The 26,375-nt window shown below is 45.9% G+C and overlaps 1 protein-coding gene across 1 annotated transcript in view; it reads right to left on the reverse strand.

Moving 5' to 3' along the window:
* Positions 1-15,166, reverse strand: part of PPP1R9B (protein phosphatase 1 regulatory subunit 9B) — a 113,797-nt gene extending 98,631 nt beyond the window's left edge. The window contains exon 1 of the mRNA XM_068264335.1: positions 13,762-15,166. Within this exon, the coding sequence (XP_068120436.1) occupies positions 13,762-14,904 (1,143 nt within the window). The 5' untranslated portion in view covers positions 14,905-15,166. The remainder of the gene's footprint in view (positions 1-13,761) is intronic.
* Between the last annotated feature and the right edge of the window lie 11,209 nt (positions 15,167-26,375).

Here is a 26,375-nt window from a genome sequence, read left to right on the forward strand (position 1 = left end):
CGGTAACAGGAAAAATAGGTGCCGTCGGCTCATGGACGATTTGGGCGCCGCCATAGACTGTAATGCATTTATTGGAAATACGGCGCCCAAAGCAGGGAAAAGGGTGCGGGATAAATATTGTTTTCAACATTAGAATAGTAAGTTTTTTTTTAAATATGTTATTGTTTTAGAAACTTGCAATGTTATAATTTTTGTCATATTATTTCGTTTGTATGTACAGATTTTACGTTATCAAACATATTACAGCGCTGCATAATATGTTGGCGCTTTATAAATACAATAAATAAATAAATAATAATAAATAAATAATATGCTATCATTTCTATGTTTGTTGTAAGGGTATTTGTGCAGGGGGCGTGGTTAGGCACCACGAGGGGGGTGGTTAGGATTAGGCACCACCGGGGGGGTGGTGGGTAGGGTTAGACACCACCAGGGGAGTGGTTAGGTTTAGGCACCACCAGTGGTAGTTAGGTTTAGGCACCACCAGGGGGGTGGTTAGGGTTATGCACCACCGGGGGGGGGGGGTGGTTAGGGTTAGGCACCACCACGGGAGTGGTAGGGTTAGCCACAACCAGGGGTAGTTAGGTTTAGGTACCACCAGGGGTGGTGGTTAAGGTTAGGCACCACCAGGAGAGTGGTTAGATTTAGGCACCACCAGGTGTAGTTAGGGTTAGGCACCACCAGGGGGTGGTTAGGGTTAGGCACCACCAGGGGAGTGGTTAGGTTTAGGCACCACCAGGGGTAGTTAGGTTTAGGCACCATCAAGGGGGTGGTTAGGGTTAGGCAACACCAAAGTAGGGTTCTGTGTGAGAGAAGGGTTGGGTTAAGCTGTATTCTAGATGTAATGGTTTTTAAAGTAAATATCTTTTAATTTTGATTTCCGTCTATTTTAAAACTGAACTTATCATTAATATGTTTTCAGTTTCAATTCGCGCCCACTTAAAAAACAAACTTTTCGTTAATGAGATTTCGTTATCAAGCCAAGCAATTTGTAGATAATGGCAGTTGGTGATGTCTGTTTTTTTCCATGTCTGCCAGTAGTAAAGACGATTACGTGCAGGCTCTTTGTGGATCAAACAATATGAACAAATGACATGGCAAATATCAATCCGTTTTTGATCTCCCTTCTATCTTTTAACTTCTCACTTTGCAATGTATCGATTTTTTTCCTCCTTTCCGTTAAAGTTTACCTTTAAGCATTTATCATATATTTTTACAGGGTTTTTCAATCTTTGTGTTGTAGTAGCATGACACCCCTCACCTACGAGTTGGAGCAGTTGAGGGAGCTCCGTGCTAATGCTGCAGAACAAACAGTTACTGACATTCTGCAGTCATGTGACAATAAACGGTACAGAGAGAGAAGAGATTAAGTAAAATTACACTGAAAGAATACCTTGCAAGGCAGATGCAAATGGCTATTACTTTCTGTATGACCCTCGTGCATAATAATAATGTTAAGAATATTAGACTTTGACTAAGGCAGTAGTTAGATCATGAGCTCCAGGGGCGTGGCTAGGGTCCTAAGAGATCCGGGGCACTTTTGGGCGCTCCAGCCAAGAAATGGGTGTGGCCATCCACCAGAATGTGGGTGTGGTCATGGGTGAAGCCAAATTTACATGAACTTAACAGCGGTCTAAGTAGGCCTGCCCAGCAAAATGTTGTATGAAGACCCCTCTCCATCAATAAACATAAAAAAATACAGCATATCACATAAATAGGCAGTGTCACTTAAACATATCTAGGCAGAGTTACCAGGCTTCTGTGCTGGCTGGTCTGGCATTCAGCTGAACAGGCTGGCCTGCTGCCAGGTTATCTGGCAGTCCCCCCATAGCATTCCCTGACCTTCTAGTGGACCCCCCTCCCACACTACCATGGGCCTCCCATTGTGGCACCACAACTCCCAGCATGCCTCCATAGAAGAGCCACAGCTCTCTGGATGCCCCCATAAAGGCACCACACCACTGGGGATGCCCCCATAGAGGCACCACAGCACCCAGCATTTCCTCCATTAATGCATCACAGTGCCCAGCCTGCCACCATAGCACCCAGCGTGCCCACATAGAGGCACCACAGCACCCAGCATACCCCGATTGAAGCACCACAGCTCCCAGCATGCCCACCATTGAGGTACCACAGCTGACTCTGCCTGGGGGACATTAGGGGCACCCCAGAATAGATCCGGGGCACGGGCCACTGATCTTTGGGGCTAGCGACGCCCCTGGTGAGCTTCTCTTGGAAACCCAGTGATATGACTGCGTACACTGTAAAGTGTTGGACACTATATTATCACTCTATAAATACACAATAATTATGCGGTAGGGAGATTATGCTATACCTATGGTCAGGGGCAGTTCTTCCATGAAGCAACATGAATTGCGTGCTCCATGGCGGCAACAATTAGAGGGAGGCATGAGGCAGCTCCCTTCCCCAATGTCCCCCTCCTAGCACTCCCCCTCCCTAGATGTGCAGCACCGCTTCGTTCACCTGCTCTCGGCGTTCCAGTGATGGCGTCACCATCCGTCCGTCCAGTGTCCTGTATCCATGGCTACAGTGGTGCCTCATGTGACCTGTTACATGCTGTTGGGTCACATGAGGTGCCGCTGTAGTCAGAGAGGAAGCAGGACTTCAGGTGTGGCTGGTGACCCCATCACTAATCTGCTGAGAGCGGGTGAGCGATGCAGAGCTGGTGCCACACATACCTGGCACCCTGGGGATCAGAGGCAGGATGCAGCGGGCCAGCAGGGAGGAGACTCTATCTAAGGAGGTAAGTGTAGTGCACAGTCCTGCAATACACAGCCCGATGTGTCTCTCCTCTCTGGCATTTTAAAGTCTAGAGCCGGCCTGTGGTACCCATAGAGTGACCTCAGCTGTAGTGCTACTCCACTAGCGTGTTCACAAGTAAAAGCAAGTCGGTGGGGGCCCCCAGGAGTATTAGTATAGCCAATATTATATTAATAATAAAGGAGGTCTCTTACCTCCAAAGAAGACTCAGGTGGGTCGAAAAAAAGCAGTCTTTATTAAAAACGAAATCAGTTATACTGTAGACAACGAGTTTCACGGGACTCAGCCCGCTTCCTCGGGTCAATAAAACAGATAACCTTAACTAACAGCCTTACAGTGCGGAGGCGCACAGATACACTACTAGTGTGTTCTCCTTTATGTTCATCCCCATTTGTGTGCTTCAATTTTAGTGCTCCCTTGCTATAAGCTTTAAACCCCACCCCACAGGCTTTTTGCCCGAAGCCTGCAAATAAGTCTGGAGCTCTGTAGCCACTCCCACCTGTTTTGCCATGGCCCGCCCCTGGCTCTGCTGCTGTAGTCTTATAGGTGACCGCTGAGCTGGGGGCAGGCCCTGGTAACACAGGTGGGAGTGGCCACAGAGCTCTGGATTTCTCTGTGAGGCTTCGGGGTTGTGTTGGGGTTAAACAATAAAATAATGGCCATTTCTTGGGGAACGGGTGATTTATTCACTCAATCACCAAAGTTGCATTCATTAACTAAAAGGATGCCATTACAATAATGTAATAAAAAAGTGCTTCATTTTTACAATAATTATGTATAAATGATTTAGTCAGTGTTTGCCCATTGTAAAATCTTTCCTCTCCCAGATTTACATTCTGACATTTATTACATGGTGACATTTTTACTGCTGGCAGGTGATGTAGCTGCTGCTTGCTTTTTGGCAGTTGGAAACAGCTGTAAACAGCTGCTATTTCCCCCAATGCAACAAGATTCACAGACAGGAAACAGCCAAGAGTACGTACTCAAGAGTTTCTTGTGGGAGGGGTTTCACCACAATATCAGTCATACAGTGCCCCCTGATGGTCTGTTTGTGAAAAGGAATAGATTTCTCATGTAAAAGGGGGTATCAGCTACTGATTGGGATAAAGTTCAATTCTTGGTCGGAGTTTCTCTTTAAATTAAATTGTAAGTAAAATGCACTGGATGTACTCTTTAAAGGATACCCGAAGTGACGTGTGACATGATGAGATAGACATGGGCATGTACAGTGCCTAGCACACAAATAACTAGAGATGGCCCGAACCTCTGATTTTCGATTCGCGAACCGGGTTCGCGAACTTCCGCAAAAGTTCGGTTCACGCAAACTTTCGCGAACCGCAATAGACTTCAAGGGGGAGGAGAACTTTGAAAACTAGAAAAATGTATGCTGCCCATAAAAGTGATGGAAAAGATGTTTCAAGGGGTCTAACACCTGGAGGGGGGCATGGCGGAGTGGGATAGACGCCAAAAGTCCCGGGGAAAAATCTGGATGTGACGCAAAGCAGCGTTTTATGGGCAGAAATCACATTGATTGCTAAATTGCAGGCCTAACGTGCTTTAAAACATCTTGCATGTGTATACATCAATCAGGGAGTGTAATTAGAGTACTGCTTCACACTGACACACCAAACTCACTGTGTAACGCACCGCAAACAGCTGTTTGTGTAGTGACGGCCGTGCTGGACTACTGCGCAACATGGCGAGATTGCTCTTCCTCACTCAGTGATGTCAGGTTAGGTAATGTCTGACTGCCTTATCAACTTTCCATGGTTCTTTCTCTACCATTGTTAAAGCTTACATCTATATTTTTTTACATTACATTTTATGCTTGCGGTTCAGTACCTGCAACGAGAATCTATTATAGAAGGCAAGTCTGCCATTGCGAGTGACCACGGGTAATGGCCTGGGAATCCTGGTTCTATGCCGGTCCAGAGTTGGAGCCTAAGAAACGGCTACCACCACACACATCCAAGGTAGGCAGCAGGCAGGCATGCACGTCCCGAGGTAGTGACCAAAAATAACAATACAGGAGGACTTTCGAGGCCCTGCTGTGTATGTGAAATGAATCAACTTTAAATCCTTTAACAAGAATCTGTTATGGAGGGCAAGTCTGATGGTGCCTTCACTGCGTTTCACCAGGTTGGTCTCCTCCTCAAGGAGGCAAGAATCTTTTATGGAGGGCAAGTCTGCCATTGTGAGTGACCACAGGTAATGGCCGGGGAATCCTGGTTCTATTCCTGTCCGGAGTTGGAGCCTAAGAAACGGCTACCACCACCACCACACATCCAAGGAAGGCAGCAGACATGGCATGCACGTCCCGAGGTAGTAACCAAAAATAACAATACAGAAGGAGGACTTTCGAGGCCCTGCTGTATTTGAAATGAATTAACGTTAAATCCTTTAACAAGAATCTGTTATGGCGGACAATGATGACACCACTTGCCTTTCACGAGAATCTGTTCTGGAGGGCAAGTCTGCCATTGTGACCAGTGGGTAATGGCCAGGGAATCAGGATTTGATTCCGGTCCGAAGTGGGAGCCTGAGACCCATGCTGTATAAGTAATGTACCTGCCCTGACTGTGCTTTGCAGACCAGGCAACTGAGGTCAGATGGATCCTTGACCCAGCGGAAGACAAACCAATTCGAACGCATTTGCCAAGAATGTGTTATGGAGGGCAAGTCTGCCATTCATTCAACTGTGTGAAACTTTTGATGGTACTTTCTCAGTACCATGGTGACTGACCAGGGGAAATGGCCGGGGAATCCTGGTTCGATTCCGGTCTGGAGTGGGTGCCTAAGAAACGGCTACCACCACCACACATCAAAGGAAGGCAGCAGGCACGGCATGCTTGCTGTATTTGAAATGAATTAACTTGAAATCCTTTAACGAGAATCTGTTATGGCGGACAATGATGACACCACTTGCCACAACAGCTAGGTATATGCAGTGATGAGCTGGGTTCACTCAACACAAAAGGTAGATATATGCAGTGATGAGGTGGGTTCACTGAACACAACAGCTAGGTAAGTATATGCAGTGATGAGGTGGGTTCACTGAACACAACAGCTAGGTAAGTATATGCAGTGATGAGGTGGGTTCACTGAACAAAACAGCCAGGTATATGCAGTGATGAGGTGGGTTCACTCAACACAAAAGCTAGGTATATGCAGTGATGAGGTGGGTTCACTGAACACAAAAGGTAGGTATATGCAGTGATGAGGTGGGTTCACTCAACAAAACAGCTAGGTATATGCAGTGATAAGGTGGGTTTACTGAACACAGCAGCTAGGTATATGCAGTGATGAGGTGGGTTCACTCAACACAAAAGGTAGGTATATTCAGTGATGAGGTGGGTTCACTCAACACAACAGCTAGGTATATGCAGTGATGAGGTGGGTTCACTGAACACAACAGCTAGGTATATGCAGTGATGAGGTGGGTTCACTGAACACAACAGCTAGGTATATGCAGTGATGAGGTGGGTTCACTGAACACAACAGTTAGGTATATACAGTGATGAGGTGGGTTCACTGAACACAACAGCTAGGTATATGCAGTGATGAGGTGGGTTCACTGAACACAAAAGGTAGGTATATTCAGTGATGAGGTGGGTTCACTGAACACAACAGTTAGGTATATACAGTGATGAGGTGGGTTCACTGAACACAACAGCTAGGTATATGCAGTGATGAGGTGGGTTCACTGAACACAAAAGGTAGGTATATTCAGTGATGAGGTGGGTTCACTGAACACAAAAGGTAGGTATATTCAGTGATGAGGTGGGTTCACTGAACACAAAAGGTAGGTATATTCAGTGATGAGGTGGGTTCACTGAACACAAAAGGTAGGTATATTCAGTGATGAGGTGGGTTCACTCAACACAACAGCTAGGTATATGCAGTACTGGGTATTACAATGTGCAGCTGCCTGTCACACACACAGGTAGTCACTGAATGTGCTGGACCTGGCTGGCAGTCTCACACACACAGTAGGAATTACAAAAGCTGTCTATGCACCACAAGTGCAGTAATGGGTATTACAATGTGCACCTGTCACACACACAGGTAGTCACTGAATGTGCTGGGCCTGGCAGTGGCACACACACAGTATGAATTATCAAGGCTGTCTATGGAACACATTTGTCAGTGGGACACACAGAAGAAAAAAAATAGATCACAAGAACAAGATTAGCTCTGAAAAGAGCTGTAGTGGGTGCTATTATAGCAATAAGAATCAACCCGGAGCAAGCTAAGAAGCCAAGAGCCTAACTAATCTTTCCCTATGAGAAACAATCTGCAGCAGCTCGCTCTATTCTGACTATAGCAGGCACACGAGTGAGTGTAATGGCCGGCGGAGCCTGCCTTATATGAGGGGGGGGAGTGGCTCCAGGAGTGAGCGTAGCCTGATTGGCTACAATGTGCCTGCTGACTGTGATGTAGAGGGTCAAAGTTCACCCTAATGGAGCACTATGGGGGCGAACCGCACTTCCGGGAAAGTTTGCGATCGCATGCGAATGCGAACCACCCAAAGTTTGCCTGGAACCATTCGCCGGCGAACCGTTCGGGCCATCTCTACAAATAACTATGCTGTGTTCCTTTTTTTCTTAAATAAATTCATAGATTTTAGCTCTGGCATACTTCAATGAATGCGTCATTGAGCAAAAACAATAAAACAGTTAAAACTTAAAAAGTAGATTTAAACATAAAATAAAACTGTGGAATATCTTAAAAAGTCATTTTTAGGAGACAGAAGATAGATACAATTGTTTATTTCATTAGTTTTTTTGCGCTTCGGGTGTCCTTTAAGTGCTCCCCTGCTATCCTGTTCCCCCAGTTATGTTCTTTCTGCGGCACAAAGCTATGGAGCCTCTCCGCTTCACTGCCGCTCCAGCCCATGATCCCTGTGCTCCACCCACTAGAACTCACAAGGAATGGCTTTTGCGATGGACGTCCAATCAAAAATGATCGAACCTTCATTGCGGGGGCCTCTTATTTTTAGTAGATTTATTCTACTTTATTTTTTCATCAAATCTAACGTCATTTATTAAACACATTGGGCTTGATTCACAAAAATGTGATAACTCAGTTATCACGCCTAAAAGCTTTGCACGTGCAAACTAGGGTGCAAAGTAGTTAGCACGTGCAAACTACTCAGCACCCTAGTTAGCATGTGCAAACTACTCAGCACCCTAGTTAGCATGTGCAAACTACTTAGCACCCTAGTTTGCATGTGCAAAGCCTTGAAATCAATGGGCTCAATTCACTAAAGCGTGATAACTCAGTTATCACGTGTAAAGGCTTTGCATGTGCTAACTCGAGTGTAATGGCTTTGCATGTGCTAACTCGAGTGTAAACGCTTTGCATGTGCTGCTAACTCGAGTGTTAAGGCTTTGCATGTGCTAACTCGAGTGTAAAGGCTTTACATGTGCTAACTCGAGTGTAAAGGCTTTGCATGTGTTAACTCGAGTGTAAACGCTTTGCATGTGCTAACTAGGGCTCGATTCACAAAGCAGTGCTAACCCAGTTAGCATGCCTAAAAGACTTTAGGCATGATAACCATTGCACCATGCTGGTGAAAAGCCAGTTTAGGCGTGATAAGTTTAGGTGTGATAAGTTTAGGTGTGATAAGTTTAGGCATGCTAAGTTTAGATAAGTTTAGATCGCTTGCAAAGTCCCGCACGCAAAGCAGCGCCATTAAACTTTATACAAAGTGCACCAGTCTTTGCTAGCGTAAAACTTTTGATCAGCTGTGCACTGCGGTGCTAACGCAGTTGGCGCTTAAACTTAGCATGCCTAAACTTATCACACCTAAACTTATCATGCCTAAACTTATCACACCTAAACTTATCACACCTAAACTTATCATGCCTAAACTGAGTTTAGGCATGATAAAGGGCTTTTCACCAGCGTGCTAACTGTTAGCACCGCTTTGTGAATCAAGCCCCTAGAGTGTTAAGCCTTTGCATGTGCTAACTCGAGTGTAAAGGCTTTGCATGTGCTAATTCGAGTGTAAAGGCTTTGCATGTGTTAACTCGAGTGTAAAGGCTTTGCATGTGTTAACTCGAGTGTAAAGGCTTTGCATGTGCTAACTCGAGTGTTAAGGCTTTGCATGTGCTAACTCGAGTATATAGGCTTTGCATGTGCTAACTCGAGTGTAAAGGCTTTGCACGTGTTAACTCGAGTGTCAAGGCTTTGCATGTGCTAACTCGAGTGTAAACGCTTTGCATGTGCTAACTCGAGTGTTAAGCGTTTGCATGTGCTAACTCGAGTGTAAAGGCTTTGCATGTGCTAACTCGAGTGTAAAGGCTTTGCATGTGCTAACTCGAGTGTTAATGCTTTGCATGTGCTAACTCGAGTGTTAAGCCTTTGCATGTGCTAACTCGAGTGTAAAGGCTTTGCATGTGCTAACTCGAGTGTAAAGGCTTTGCATGTGCTATCTGGAGTGTAAAGGCTTTGCATGTGCTAATTCGAGTGTAAAGGCTTTGCATGTGCTAACTCGAGTGTTAAGGCTTTGCATGTGCTAACTCGAGTGTAAAGGCTTTGCACGTGCTAACTCGAGTGTAAAGGCTTTGCATGTGCTAACTGGAGTGTAAAGGCTTTGCATGTGCTAACTCGAGTGTTAAGGCTTTGCATGTGCTAACTTGAGTGTAAAGACTTTGCATGCGCTAACTCGAGTGTAAAGGCTTTGCATGTGCTAACTCGAGTGTAAAGGCTTTGCATGTGCTAACTCGAGTGTAAAGGCTTTGCATGTGCTAACTCGAGTGTAAAGGCTTTGCATGTGCTAACTCAAGTGTAAAGGCTTTGCATGTGCTAACTCGAGTGTAAAGGCTTTGCATGTGCTAACTCGAGTGTAAAGGCTTTGCATGTGCTAACTCGAGTGTAAAGGCTTTGCATGTGCTAACTCGAGTGTAAAGGCTTTGCATGTGCTAACTCAAGTGTAAAGGCTTTGCATGTGCTAACTCGAGTGTAAAGGCTTTGCATGTGCTAACTCGAGTGTTAAGGCTTTGCATGTGCTAACTCGAGTGTTAAGGCTTTGCACGTGCTAACTCGAGTGTTAAGGCTTTGCACGTGCTAACTCGAGTGTAAAGGCTTTGCATGTGCTAACTGGAGTGTAAAGGCTTTGCATGTGCTAACTCGAGTGTAAAGGCTTTGCATGTGCTAACTCGAGTGTTAAGGCTTTGCATGTGCTAACTCGAGTGTAAAGGCTTTGCATGTGCTAACTCGAGTGTCAAGGCTTTGCATGTGCTAACTCGAGTGTAAAGGCTTTGCATGTGCTAACTTGAGTGTAAAGGCTTTGCATGTGCTAACTCAAGTGTAAAGGCTTTGCATGTGCTAACTGGAGTGTAAAGGCTTTGCATGTGCTAACTTGAGTGTAAAGGCTTTGCATGTGCTAACTCGAGTGTAAAGGCTTTGCATGTGCTAACTCAAGTGTAAAGGCTTTGCATGTGCTAACTCGAGTGTAAAGGCTTTGCACGTGCAAACTTGGGTGCTAAGTAGTTTCCACGTGCAAAGCGGCTTTTCACTGCCGTGCTCACACTTAGCACCCTTTAGTGAATCGTGCCCCTTGTATACTTTATGTCTACCTCAAAATGATTGATACTTATCTATCGGAATGGGAAGTCTTAATAAATTATTTGGGCACTGCTCAAGTCCAGACCATGAGAAGTAAGAAACTCACTCCCTCTGAACATGGAATGTTTTCCTGGCTTGATTTACTAAAGCATTTCCATTGAACCTCGGTGGATATCCACGGTGCTCATATCATATATGGTCCACCAAACTGGGGAAGATTTTTTTTCAAGAAATTGTCTTTTTCTAGGTGGGGCCGGAACTTCCATTGAGGCAAAGGGGGCAATTGCCCCAGAGCCTATAGGGGCAGCCAAAGTGTGTGTCCCCGTCCCTTCAGCTATGGTGACCCCAGACAGGTCTGCAGGTAATGAGGAAGAGAGGCACCATGGGGAGAAGTTTGGAGTGTAGAGGACAGCGCTGCCTCCCATCTCCTGCCTTGATAAAGTAAGACCCCAATGTGTGCACACTCTGGATTTGTAATGGAAAGGAGGAAGGGAATAATGGGGTCCCCAACAATGCTTCTGGGGACATATGGTGGACATGTAATGATTTTGTGTAGCTGGGAGTGTGATGGGAAGGGTCCTGGGAGGCATCTCAGAGGCGGGGGGGAGGCATTGCTAGGATGGCCCCCAAAGTTACTTTTGCCTCGGGGCTCCCTTATAGCGAGAACAGGCCCTGCTCCTAGGTTATAGTATAATAGTACCAGTTGTGTTATTGCTGTCTTATGCAGACACCTACAGTGGGACTCTTGCTGCATGCAACTGTGATCACACAATCATTAAGGGCCCTTTTCCACTAGCAATCGCAATCACAAATCACAAACGCCAGCAAATGCAATTTTTCATTCATTTTGTTGTGCGATTTTTCATTTGCATTGCATTATCCCTCTTAAAATCGCTCCAGAAAGCAATTACGATCTACAATTTGCAAATCGAATCACTATAGTGAAGAATACTTCTCATGATTTCTATGATAAAGTAGCTACCCTAGCGATTTATAAATCACTAGCGATTTGTGATTTTGTGATTCAGCTGTGTAGTGGAAAAAGGCCCTAATGCACAAATCTCTCAGCAACCCTAACTATAATCTTAAATAGCCTAGGCAAGGGAGGTAGATCCTAGCCACTGAATAGCAGACATTTTTAAATACTCCAGTCCATGTTTGCTGAATCTCTAATGAGATCTTTGGGGGTGACTTCACTAGGAACGAGTTTAGAGATTAGGAATAGCACTCCTGATGTGCATAGTTGTTCCATACAAGTGCTTCAGAAAGAATTAAAGCCAGGGGATCAGTACTACAGACAGCTAGCATTCTTCAGAGGATCATCAGATCATCAGCAATGGCTGGTCCTAATTTTATTAAGGCCGTTTCCCTATAAAGGAAATCCATGGACACCGAAGCAGGATACAGATGTATGAGAAATTAGGATTAGATCTCTTGGACAGCCGGTGCAGGGCCACGGCTATGCAGACTGGCTGGTGACACATTCTGTTGCTATGGGGGAGGGAATGAGGGTTGACACATCGGCCCACGATGAAGCGGTTGTAACAAGGCAGAGAGCAATACCGTCAGCCAGAGTTCGGCCTAATTGATCTGTCAAAGCAGATTGGCCACCGACCCATCGAGGAGGATCGTGGTACAGTGTGTACAAAGCTTTAGGCTTGTACATACGCTAGTGGACTCTCAGTTGAGACAAAACTGCAGGCTAGCAACGCATCTGTACAGCATTCAATTCCTAAGGGATTGAGTCCCAATGCTTAAGGGATTGAGTCCCAACACCTATAAGCAAACGTTTTTGTATGGTTGTATGAGGCTTCTGATCCATATCAGAGTGATAGCTTAGAAGACTCGAGGTTCTCAACATGTGATACACATAATCCAAGGGGTACGCATACTAGGCTCTGGGGTACGTCCAGCTTATCAGAATTAAAAGGTCTAACTATATAGGAAAAGCCCCTGGTACCCTAGGTTGTTGAGGGCCTCATCTTGTTGCCCTCCTTTGCAATTCTAGAGTAGGGGTTGTTGTGGCTGTCCTTGTTATGTGTGGGGTGTCATGATGGCAACACTTGTTCTATGGTGACATCCTGGTCATTTGGGTCACCATGGGGGGAGGGAGAAGGTGGCGTCAACATTGGTGGGGACACATCTAAATTTCCTTCTCCTAGGGGTTGGGGGGGGGGGGGTTGCATGATTTGTAATGTTGTCACTCTCACTATTAATTTATTATACATTAGTATGTTTTGAGCTAAATAAATGGACAATATATATAACAAACGTCAAATTGTATTTTTTTCGTTAATTAAAATGATAAAAGCTCTAGAACATGGGGCAATTGCCTTGATCAGCAATTCGAGGACATTTCCAGGGAATCGGCTTGGATCTGGCAGCTTAGCTCTGTCCGTTGCACTGCATGATTGTACTGTCTAATGAAACAAGCCCGGTGCCATTTAATACAGTATTTCTGTAGACAAGTGTGTAAATAGGCTTTGCATTCATATCTGCAGCTGTGTCACTGTACAGGAATCTCTATATATGTTGATAGCCCCAATAACAGGAAGCGTGGGGGGGGAGGACACCCTTCCCCCCACACACCCTACCAGCCTGCCACTGTCCCCGCAGCAGGAAGTGTCAAACAGACACACACATTTCCTACACTCAAACAGCTGAGTGTGTTGTACAGAGCTGAACACAGAAAAACACCAGCCTTGCTGGAAAGCCTCCTCTATGCCTGCTCAGACACCCAGACAGAAAGAAGCAGACTTGTAATAGCGTGATGCAGTCAGCAACACCTCTGCTTCTTTGTATCATGCCAAGGAATACCTTTTTGAGGTTTAGGCGAGGTCAATATATTATGCATCAGGTTCATCATGAGCCAATGGTGAGCTTGTTTGTGTCAACAATGCCAGGCTAGATAGGTATGCTCTGGCTGCTGCTGCTGCTGTCATGGAGACCCAACTAGGCAGGATTCCTTGACATGTACCGTGTCTTGGTCTTCTTGCAGAGGACTCTGGGAATTTACGGCCTATATGCCATGTAGCAAACACACACTTGAGACTGTCGCATTAATTGCCGATGTGATGAATAGACAGATGTTGGAATTAATTGCTTGTTCGACCATAATGGAAGGGCCTGTATGCATGTTGACGGAGAGATTATAATAGGTCATGCCAAAGGCCAGATTGGCCTCTCTACTGTTGCCTTTGGAAAACCCAAGAAATATATTTGACAGAAGTAAATGGAAAAAGTCAATGGATTCCCATTTAAGAGCTACTGTTATATAATGTAGTGACAGGACCCAGATATTTGATATTATAAAATTAAATGCAGGTTTCACAAAAATGTGGTGTGATCTGGTGGTAGGTTACACATTAGTGGTTAGTGGTACATCTTATAGTTTAGCAGATGTCTTACCTTAATGGGGGCTGTGCTGAACTTTATTTTCCGGCTAGCAGCTGGCTCCTCTTCTTCAGAGAGACCCTCAATTTCCTGGCAACCGGTCACTGGTTCATAAAATCCATCCTCATCTTCATCCAAACCACTTCCCCCAGAATCCTCCCCTAGTCCACTGTAGGCACTCAGTTCTATTACTTCAACTTCGGACCAGTCTTCCCTCTTGTAGTCGTCGTCCACAGCCTCCGCCTCTTCCTCCAGCTCTGTTTCCCGCGCTGTTACCCCCTTAGCTTCCGTACCGCCATTCTCAGTTGTAGCATTGATAGACCCGTTATCCTTTGAGGGCTCTGCTTCCTTAACCACGTCCGTCTCTGACTCCCCACTTTCCTCTACCTCCACTGGTTTTATCTTACAAATCTCCTGGACTTGGGCCGGCCTATGAGGAGCATCTCCCGCCTTCGATACAGGTTTCTTCTCTTCAGTGGCCTTCGCTGCTTCAGGCTGGAAAAGTCTCGTCCTCCGGCTAGAAGGGCCTTTGAGGGGTGCTTTGTGGATGTTGTTGCGGAGGTCCGCATTCTCAAAGACTGCGCTGAGCTGACTTACTGTGGGAGAGACAGCATCGGTGTCCAGCTTGTCGAGAGACTCTGTGCTCCCACCAAACCTTACAACCACATCCAGTTTACGGTCCTGAAACCCGCCTCGCTCCTTACGTAGGAAGATCCTGTTGGTGGTCTCCTTTTCCTGGAGGTTTCTCTCAAACACTCGGCGGGCCTCTTGCAGTTTGGAAGGTGGTCTGTCGGCCGGCGGGTCGAAATGGCTTACCCTCTCAGATACACTGGTTCCCAGTTTTAGCAGGGCACTATGGTTAACGTTTTCATTCAAACTGCCGGCCCGCGGCAACGTCAATCGAGATGGCTTCTCTTTTGGCTTCCCAGCTTCATTTTCATTACCTGCCGGGCCTGTCCCCATCTGCAGGAACATGTTCTTGATGCGATGCACATTCGAACCGTATTTGCACCTGGAATTGCGCGCGTCTTCGGATTCCGCCTCCAGCGCCCCATCTTTGCCAGTTCGTAGCTTCTGCACCCCAACTTCATATGCATTTCTGTGGGGAGAGGAACTCCTGGTCCCCCCACTTGGGGTCTTACCCTCTGTCTTCATCATTTTTGGGATGTAGGACGTGGGTACCCAGATCTCATAGTCCTCTGCTCTCCTCCTCCTCCTGGTTTTGTGTCTGTCACATCAAGCTGACTAGAGCATCCTTTCGTTGGTGTCACGGAGAAGTGAGACGATGTAGCACAGCTATGGAGACCCCGCTTATCAGACACGGTCCCCCACCACCATGTCACTGTGGCTGATGCATCCTGGCCTAAACTAGCATCACGAAAAGCAACATCCTCCTTCCTCCTTTCTCTGTGTGATTCCCCCTCCTCTCTCTGTATCACTCCCCCTCTCTTGCGCTCTCCCTTTTTTTCTCCTGCCTTCTGCAATCTGAAATGGCTTCCTCAGGGTCCTATAGTGAGAAGGATTGTCTGATCTGAACAAAACAGAGAGGGAGGAAGGGATTAGAGAAAAAAATGAGTGATCCATCTGTCAAAATGTATTACAGGGCTGAAGAAAGAAAGCAAATAATCGTTTAAAGTAACAAAGACAAACTGGAAGTGCAGTTACATGTCCTATGTGTTTTCAACAGGGAATATATATATATATATATATATATATATATATATATATATATATATATATATATATATATATATATGTTTATTTATTTTTTTCCCTTTTTGAGCCTTTTTGCTAACATTTTAAAAAGGTGGCCATTAATGGTACAATTTTTAGTGGACGATTGTATTTTCAATCAGATGAATCAGATGGTATTGTATGAGAACAGAGAAGCTGGTGGACACAACCAATCCTGATCAATCGCTTTATTGATCGTTAAGCAATACCGGTTGCCTGGCAGCCCTGCTGATCTATTTAGCTGCAGTAGTGCCCGAATAACACCCGGAACAAGCATGCAGCTAGTCTTGTCAGATCTGACAGTAATGTCAGAAACACCTGATCTGCTGCATGCTTGTTCAGGGGCTATGGCTGAAAGTATTAGAGGCAGAGGGTCAGCAGGACTGCCAGGCAACTGGTATTGCTTATAAGTAAATAAACATGGAAGCCTCCATATAACTCTCACTACAGTTGTCCTTTAAAGAAACAGTCGATCGGCATGGTGGATTTTATACCATAGATACGATCGTAACTGGTTTAAATCATAACAAGTTGGACCAGAGCCGGATCATCCATAAGGCTATCCTAGGCAGTTGCCTAGGGCCTGGAGAGAGTTTAGGGGCCTGGTGGGATACTAGCCCCCACCAAATCTTAATTAAAAAAATCTAACAAAAAACACAGATAACCATATCAGTGCTGGACAAAAAATGCTATCTTGCCTAGGGCCCCAATATATTTATATGGTGTGTGTGTATATATATATATATATATATATATATATATATATATATATATATATATATATATATATATATATAAAATTAACAATGTTTTGTTGCTTGCGAATAATTAAGTAAACATGAGGACACATAAAATACTGGTGATGATGTCATGATGTACCACTTGGGTATTACAACCTTTCAAGTGCAAGCTCTGCAGGATAGGCCCGCCACATGTCATGAATACGTAGTAGGTTGCCATAACAACACAAGTGTGCGCTACTATGAGTGGAGGATAACATGGAGAGGTCAGAGCTCATCTTAGTGCCGGGGATATCAGGATGACACTGTGGCAAACTGAGCTGACCTAGAAAATAACAACATCATCTTCTCCCGCTAGGAGAGGGCAGGCTGCTGCATGAAACTGCTGCAAAGGATATTAGCCCATGGATGCTAGCTGCCAATCACATTTCTCTGCTGAGCTTTCCCAGAGAGCGGCAGATGAGAGCGGTGCAGTTGCTATGGGAAACAGTGCTGCTTTTTGCTTCATTTTTTTCCGTTCCCCCAAAAAAAGTTTGGGATGATAAATGAACAATTATTCGTAGTGACAGCAGGATAGGCATGATGGCAGTTCCTAGCCTGGTCCTTGGTGAAGGCAGAGACAGTAGAATTAAAGTGGATCTGAACTCTTACACAGGACAGAAGGAAAACATATAGAAATGCTCCCTGTATGTATTTAGGAGAGTTTAGCCTGATTCCCCCTCATCTGTGATTAATCACTATTTGTAATTTGATCTCTCATTTGTGTCAGCTGACTGCCATGGCAGAGAGGTAATTAGTGAACACAGGAAATTAACCCTATGTCGGCTTCCATGAAAGCAGGACGTAGACACACTGCAGATTTATTGCAGGATTTGTATCAGCTGTAACAAAGAATTGTTTTGCTTTAACCACTTGCCGACCGCATCACGGCGATGGGCATGGCCATGGCAGAAGCCTCAGGACCGTCTAACGCCGATCATCGTAAGGTCCTTGGGGCGTGGTTTGTGGGCGATTGTGTGCGCCAATGTTAGTGCATCCCCGCTCTGACGGCAGAGCTCCGCCTTCAGTCTACCAGCGTCGATCGCTGTTCGCCGTCTTGTATTGCTGTACAGCGCTGCAATCTAAGGCCGCGTTGTACTGGGGACAGCGGTGCGTGTGACATGGCTGTCCCCTCCAGAAGCAGGAAAGCGATCGGCTGTCATGACAGCTGACCATGCTGATTGGCTGGCAATTGTGATTAGACACAGATGAGGGGGAATTATATAGGCTAAACTCTCTAAATACATACAGGGTGAACAGGGTCGGTTTAAGCAACAATGGGGCCCCAGGGCAAATTAAACCTGGGGGGCCCCCCCAACAGATACCCCGGAACAAAAATCGGCATTAAGGGACCTTTTTTGCAGCGGGTATAGTCAGGGTGTGAAGCCCCAATCGGTCGGAGCTCCACATTCTGGCTACCCCAGCCTGCATGGGGGACAAGGGGTTACAAATTTTCAGGAGGGGGGACCCCACATAATTTTTTAAAAAAAATTCCCACACTCTAAACATAAAAAAAAAAATTGGGAAAATAGGAAAAAAATGCCAGGGATCTTCATACAGCCATATTGCGGCTGTATAGCGATCCTTGGCCAAAGCGCTGCGGCTGCGTATAGACCCCCTGGAAACCCCGTCAGGAAATGTATTGCTCTTTCCTTTGATGCGTGTAAAATTACACTACCGTTAGGTTTGCTGCTAAAAGTGACATTTACCGCATTTAAAAGTATACTTTTTTCCTTCAAAACTCTAAAATCGATTTTCTCAAAAACTATAAGGTCGATTTGAAAAATAGTTTTTTCCTCTTATTCCCAATGATCTCCTTAACATATCCTGCAAATTTAGGGTTTCTAGCATTTAAGGTGGATTTGCTATTAACCATTAAAGTCGGCGGGTTTTTACATGTGTATTTTTTTTCCTTTGAAACTTTAAAATCAGTTTTCTGAAAAACTATAAGGCCGATTTGAATTTTTTTCCCTCTTGTAGCCACTGGGGGCCCCTACAGGCTCAGGGGCCCTGGGGCAAATGCCCCCTTTGCCTCTATGGTAGCGCCGACCCTGAGGGTGAATTTCTCAATGTTTTCCTTCTGTCCCGTGCAAGGGTTCAGGTCCACTTTAAAGCAAACTGGTAGTAAGAGGAAATCGGAGGAGGCCGTCTTTATTCATGTCTGTTTGTCAATATTTATCAGTCAGTGACCCAGAACAAGTATGCAAATCAGTCAAGCTGACATCACTGGCACACATGTTCCAGCACCCAAGACCCGTGCTCAGACACCAGGTTGCAAACACACGTCCACTACAATCCACAAGTGCATTGTGTCCTACCGCAGCTGTTGTGTATTTGTGGTTTCCTGAATGTAGCAGAAAAGCATAGGCTGCATTTGAAAAATCACAGCATAAACTTCAGCATAAACAAACATACTACCTCCACCCATTAGGGCTGCCCCTTCCTTCAACACCTTCAAGAAAGCCCTCAAAACTCACCTTTTCACCCTGGCCTACTACCCCCCCCCCCCCCCCACACACACACACACAATTGCTCTAAACCCACAGCTGAACTCTGGTCCTCTACCTTTCGTGTCTCTACCTCTCCCTCTAGATTGTAAGCCTTTGGGCAGGGTCCTCCTCCTTTTGTGTCCTACCTGATCTCGCACCTCCATTACTGTGCACCCATGCTATGCATCTGAGTAAACCTAACTTGCCTAATCTCCATGCTGCATCCAGTGACTAAGCATTACCGTGTACTCATACTGTGCTGTGTGATCTCCATGCTCCATCCAGTGACTGACTAAGCATTACCTTGTACTCATACTGTGCTGCGTGATCTCCATGCTCCATCCAGTGACTAAGCATTACCTTGTACTCATACTGTGCTGTGTGATCTCCATGCTCCATCCAGTGACTAAGCATTACCGTGTACTCATACTGTGCTGTGTGATCTCCATGCTCCATCCAGTGACTAAGCATTACCTTGTACTCATACTGTGCTGTGTGATCTCCATGCTCCCATCCAGTGACTAAGCATTACCTTGTACTCATACTGTGCTGTGTGATCTCCATGCTCCATCCAGTGACTAAGCATTACCTTGTACTCATACTGTGCTGTGTGATCTCCATGCTCCCCTCCAGTGACTAAGCATTACCTTGTACTCATACTGTGCTGTGTGATCTCCATGCTCCATCCAGTGACTAAGCATTACCTTGTACTCATACTGTGCTGTGTGATCTCCATGCTCCATCCAGTGACTAAGCATTACCTTGTACTCATACTGTGCTGTGTGATCTCCATGCTCCCATCCAGTGACTAAGCATTAACTTGTACTAATACTGTGCTGTGTAATCTCCATGCTCCCCTCGAGTGACTAAGCATTACCTTGTACTCATACTGTGCTGCGTGATCTCCATGCTCCATCCAGTGACTAAGCATTACCTTGTACTCATACTGTGCTGTGTGATCTCCATGCTCCACTCCAGTGACTAAGCATTACCTGGTACTCATACTGTGCTGTGTGATCTCCATGCTCCCCTCCAGTGACTGAGCATTACCTTGTACTCATACTGTGCTGTGTGATCTCCATGCTCCCCTCCAGTGACTAAGCATTACCTTGTACTCATACTGTGCTGTGTGATCTCCATGCTCCCCTCCAGTGACTAAGCATTACCTTGTACTCATACTGTGCTGTGTGATCTCCATGCTCTATCCAGTGACTAAGCATTACCTTGTACTCATACTGTGCTGTGTGATCTCCCTGCTCCCATCCAGTGACTAAGCATTACCTTGTACTCATACTGTGCTGTGTGATCTCCATGCTCCATCCAGTGACTAAGCATTACCTTGTACTCATACTGTGCTGTGTGATCTCCATGCTCCCATCCAGTGACTAAGCATTACCTTGTACTCATACTGTGCTGTGTGATCTCCATGCTCCATCCAGTGACTAAGCATTACCTTGTACTCATACTGTGCTGTGTGATCTCCATGCTCCATCCAGTGACTAAGCATTACCTTGTACTCATACTGTGCTGTGTGATCTCCATGCTCCCCTCCAGTGACTGACTAAGCATTACCTTGTACTCATACTGTGCTGTGTGATCTCCATGCTCCATCCAGTGACTAAGCATTACCTTGTGCTCATACTGTGCTGTGTGATCTCCATGCTCCATCCAGTGACTAAGCATTACCTTGTACTCATACTGTGCTGTGTGATCTCCATGCTCCATCCAGTGACTAAGTATTACCTTGTACTCATACTGTGCTGTGTAATCTCCATGCCCCATCCAGTGACTAAGCATTACCTTGTGCTCATACTGTGCTGTGTGATCTCCATGCTCCATCCAGTGACTAAGCATTACCTTGTACTCATACTGTGCTGTGTGATCTCCATGCTCCATCCAGTGACTAAGCATTACCTTGTACTCATACTGTGCTGTGTGATCTCCATGCTCCCATCCAGTGACTAAGCATTACCTTGTACTCATACTGTGCTGTGTGATCTCCATGCTCCATCCAGTGACTAAGCATTACCTTGTACTCATACTGTGCTGTGTGATCTCCATGCTCCATCCAGTGACTAAGCATTACCTTGTACTCATACTGTGCTGTGTGATCTCCATGCTCCCCTCCAGTGACTGACTAAGCATTACCTTGTACTCATACTGTGCTGTGTGATCTCCATGCTCCATCCAGTGACTAAGCATTACCTTGTGCTCATACTGTGCTGTGTGATCTCCATGCTCCATCCAGTGACTAAGCATTACCTTGTACTCATACTGTGCTGTGTGATCTCCATGCTCCATCCAGTGACTAAGCATTACCTTGTACTCATACTGTGCTGTGTAATCTCCATGCCCCATCCAGTGACTAAGCATTACCTTGTGCTCATACTGTGCTGTGTGATCTCCATGCTCCATCCAGTGACTAAGCATTACCTTGTACTCATACTGTGCTGTGTGATCTCCATGCTCCATCCAGTGACTAAGCATTACCTTGTACTCATACTGTGCTGTGTGATCTCCATGCTCCATCCAGTGACTAAGCATTACCTTGTACTCATACTGTGCTGCGTGATCTCCATGCTCCCCTCCAGTGACTAAGCATTACCTTGTACTCATACTGTGCTGTGTGATCTCCATGCTCCATCCAGTGACTAAGCATTACCTTGTACTCATACTGTACTGTGTGATCTCCATGCTCCACTCCAGTGACTAAGCATTACCTGGTACTCAGACTGTGCTGTGTGATCTCCATGCTCCCCTCCAGTGACTGAGCATTACCTTGTACTCATACTGTGCTGTGTGATCTCCATGCTCCCCTCCAGTGACTAAGCATTACCTTGTACTCATACTGTGCTGTGTGATCTCCATGCTCCCCTCCAGTGACTAAGCATTACCTTGTACTCATACTGTGCTGTGTGATCTCCATGCTCCATCCAGTGACTAAGCATTACCTTGTACTCATACTGTGCTGTGTGATCTCCATGCTCCATCCAGTGACTAAGCATTACCTTGTACACATACTGTGCTGTGTGATCTCCATGCTCTATTCAGTGACTAAGCATTACCTTGTACTCATACTGTGCTGTGTGGTCTCCATGCTCCATCCAGTGACTAAGCATTACCTTGTACTCATACTGTGCTGTGTGATCTCCATGCTCCATCCAGTGACTAAGCATTACCTTGTACTCATACTGTGCTGTGTGATGTCCATGCTCCATCCAGTGACTAAGCATTACCTTGTACTCATACTGTGCTGTGTGATCTCCATGCTCCCATCCAGTGATTAAGCATTACCTTGTGCTCATACTGTGCTGTGTGATCTCCATGCTCCCATCCAGTGACTAAGCATTACCTTGTACTCATACTGTGCTGTGTGATCTCCATGCTCCATCCAGTGACTAAGCATTACCTTGTACTCATACTGTGCTGTGTGATCTGGTTTTTCTTGAATTCCTGTATTGTCATATTGCTGTATGTCACCCCTAAATATTTTCTGTAACCTAAATGAATGTCCAGCGCTGCGTAATATGCTAGCACTTTATAAATACAATAAATAAATAAATACACAATACTGTCATTAAGTTACATTAGTTATGTTAATTAAAATAGGTAGGTAATATAATCTCTTACCCACCCTGTTTTCATGGGGGCAGCCATCTTTTTCATGGGGGCAGCCATCTTGAAAGGAGGTGACAAGGAGCAGGAGACACAGTTCCAACTGTCCTGTGTCCTGATCACCCCTCCCAGCTGCATGCGCTAGGCTTCAAATCTCAAATTCAAAATTAAAGAAAAAAAAATTGCACCAAAACAGCAGAAGGAGAACAACAACATCAGAAATCCCATCATGCTTTGCACAGCATCTGGGGGAAAATGCCTGGGCAGTTTTCTTCTGTGCAGCTAAAAATGAGGCTTGGGTAGGAAAAACAAAGTTCTGATGCTGTGAAACTGTTAAAGAAACGCCAAGGGCTCGATTCACAAAGCGGTGATAACTCAGTTATCACGCCTAAAAGACTTTAGGCGTGATAACCTTTGCACTAGCAAAGTTATCACCGCTTTGTGCGCGCGCAAAGTCCCATAGGGCTTAATGGGAGCTTCGCGCGAAGCGCCGGGTGCTACGCTTGCGCGCGCAAAAGTTTGCGCGCGGAAAATTCGCGCGAGTTTCTTCTTATCATGCCTAAACTGAGTTTAGGCGTGATAAAGGGGTTTTCACTCGCGTGCAAACACTTTGCACCGCTTTGTGAATCAGGCCCCTAGCCTTTTCAGTGCTGCAGTGTAGATTTTTAGTCTGGAGGTTCACTTCAAACAACTTGCTTACACAAGCACCTATTGGTGTGTATGCACATGCTATAACTGTCAGCGGCAATGTTATCTCCAACCAGTCTGTACATACAACAGCTTCTGATCCTGATTGGGCATCGCTTCGTTAAGGATCCATCTTGTCGGATCCCTGACGGCCCCAGAGCATGACCAGTCACAACATTATTTTCAGTCCCCCCGACCTATAAAAGCCGCACTGTCATACACAGTTCTTCGTCCCTCTGACCCCCTCCATTGCAACAGAACACATCGCTAGCCTTAGGGCTAGGGATGTGTCTGTACAACATCATTATCATGTCTGTGCAACATCGTTCTCCTGAATTGTCACCCATGGATTGTTTCCTGATCCCTGACAGGCGACAGTTGTCATGTGTGTGTGTGTGTGTGTGTGTGTGTGTATACTTAAAGCGGTATAAAACCTGACATAATATTCAATAAAAATATGTTTTCCTGCTTTTTATATGCCATACGGTTATCATATTTGCTTTTGTGCATAAGTATTATTATTCATTTTGAAATTATACTTTCCTAAAGTACAATTTCTTTGCCCTGAGAGCTGAATTTGGATTTTATTTATAACTGCTTTATTTATGTTCTAATGTAAGCAGAAATGCTTTCTGATTGTCTGACTTTGGTCAGCAGAGCCTGCAGTTTCAGAGAAGTGTTTATTTACATTCCTCACTTGATACAATTAAATACAAGATAACATTATCTAAAGTTCTGTGTCCAACTTTGCTGACAGGGAACTAGTCCTGTGTGTTATGCTGGGCATACACGGCGTCGAGGGGAGGATTATCAATCGAGCCTGATGGCTCGATTGATAATATCCGACATATCCGATCATCGTGGGGATCGATTCCGCGCTCGATCCTCGCAGGCGGACAATAGCGGCGAATCGAGCGAGTGATAAGAAGCGTCGGCGGGGACGAGCGGGAATCGATCCGCGCACACGCGCGGACGAGCAAGGGCACGGCGGGGGTCGATCCGGCAGCTAATCGGCTGCCGGATCGACCCATGTATGCCCAGCACAAAAGTACATACACACGTCGGATTTGCGCAAACGACCCTTCGTTTGGACATCAAATCAGGGAGTGTACAGTCTGTCGTTCGGCTGATAAGACCGACGTGTGTACGCACCTTAACCCTTTGAATGCTGTTCTAGTAAAAAAAAAATGCTGGTTGTATATAATATGCTGTAAATAATCTATTAGAGCAAAGAAGATATGCTGGGTTTCATTCCGCTCTAAGATATGTACACACACTAGACAGAGAATTGCGGAAATTAACATGTGTTTCGAAAATTGCTTGTTTCCCCCAATCAGAAGCAAGCCTCGCACAGCAACCATCCCTTGTGAACACTTTTAATTAAAGGACACTCTAAATAAAGGGACTTCTTACTACTGAGCCAAAGTAGCCTCCGTAAACTCATCATTCCCGCTGGTGTCTCTGAGGAGCCTCCTCCATTCCTGGGCTGCACTCCCTCATTGTCCTGAAAACACTTTTTTTTTTTTTTTTTGCATTTTAAATGTTGCTCTTCAATAAATCTTTCCTTAAAAGCCTCAGAGAGCAAGAATTCATGGCAAGAATTGATTTTTTGCATGCAGAAAATGAGATTTATTTTTTTACAGTGGAATTAGAGCGAAACAAACAGCAAACACCACATACAGGCACCAGGCACACATACCAAACACCACATACAGGCACCAGGCACACATACCAAACAGCAAGCACCACATACAGGCACACACACCAAACAGCAAACACCACATACAGGCACCAGGCACACACACCAAACAGCAAACACCACATACAGGCACCAGGCACACACACCAAACAGCAAACACCACATACAGGCACCAGGCACACACAAACAGCAAACACCACATACAGGCACCAGGCACACACAAACAGCAAACACCACATACAGGCACCAGGCACACACACACCAAACAGCAAACACCACATACAGGCACCAGGCACACACACCCCAAACAGCAAACACCACATACAGGCACCAGGCACACACACCAAACAGCAAACACCACATACAGGCACCAGGCACACACAAACAGCAAACACCACATACAGGCACCAGGCACACACAAACAGCAAACACCACATACAGGCACCAGGCACACACACCCCAAACAGCAAACACCACATACAGGCACCAGGCACACACACCCCAAACAGCAAACACCACATACAGGCACCAGGCACATACACCCCAAACAGCAAACACCACATACAGGCACCAGGCACACACAAACAGCAAACACCACATACAGGCACCAGGCACACACACCCCAAACAGCAAACACCACATACAGGCACCAGGCACACACACACCAAACAGCAAACACCACATACAGGCACCAGGCACACACACCAAACACCACATACAGGCACCAGGCACACACACCCCAAACAGCAAACACCACATACAGGCACCAGGCACACACACACCAAACAGCAAACACCACATACAGGCACCAGGCACACACCCCAAACAGCAAACACCACATACAGGCACCAGGCACACACACCCCAAACAGCAAACACCACATACAGGCACCAGGCACACACACACACCAAACAGCAAACACCACATACAGGCACCAGGCACACACACACCAAACACCACATACAGGCACCAGGCACACACACCCCAAACAGCAAACACCACATACAGGCACCAGGCACACACACACCAAACAGCAAACACCACATACAGGCACCAGGCACACACCCCAAACAGCAAACACCACATACAGGCACCAGGCACACACACCAAACAGCAAACACCACATACAGGCACCAGGCACCAGAGCAGGGACAAGGTCCTCCAGCACCCAAGGCTGAGACACCAAAGTGCGCCCCTCCATCCCTGCCACCCCAGCCGTCACACACTGATTGCTATCAGACTAAGAGGGCCACAGGGCACACAACCTCCCCAACACCTTAATATCTAGTTATCTGGCTTGCAGTCACTGCTATGTATCCCCTTTTCTTATTTATTTCTGCTTCATACACAATTAGGAATGACAGCTGAATGAATTGTGCGCCCCCTCCTACACTGCGCCCTGAGGCTGGAGCCTCTCCAGCCTATGCCTCGGCCCGGCCCTGCCAGGCACACACACACACCAAACAGCAAACACCACATACAGGCACACACAAACAGCAAACACCACATACAGGCACCAGGCACACACAAACAGCAAACACCACATACAGGCACCAGGCACACACACCAAACAGCAAACACCACATACAGGCACCAGGCACACACACACCAAACAGCAAACACCAC

Source organism: Hyperolius riggenbachi, chromosome 12 (assembly GCF_040937935.1).
Source record: "Hyperolius riggenbachi isolate aHypRig1 chromosome 12, aHypRig1.pri, whole genome shotgun sequence".
NCBI lineage: Eukaryota > Metazoa > Chordata > Amphibia > Anura > Hyperoliidae > Hyperolius > Hyperolius riggenbachi.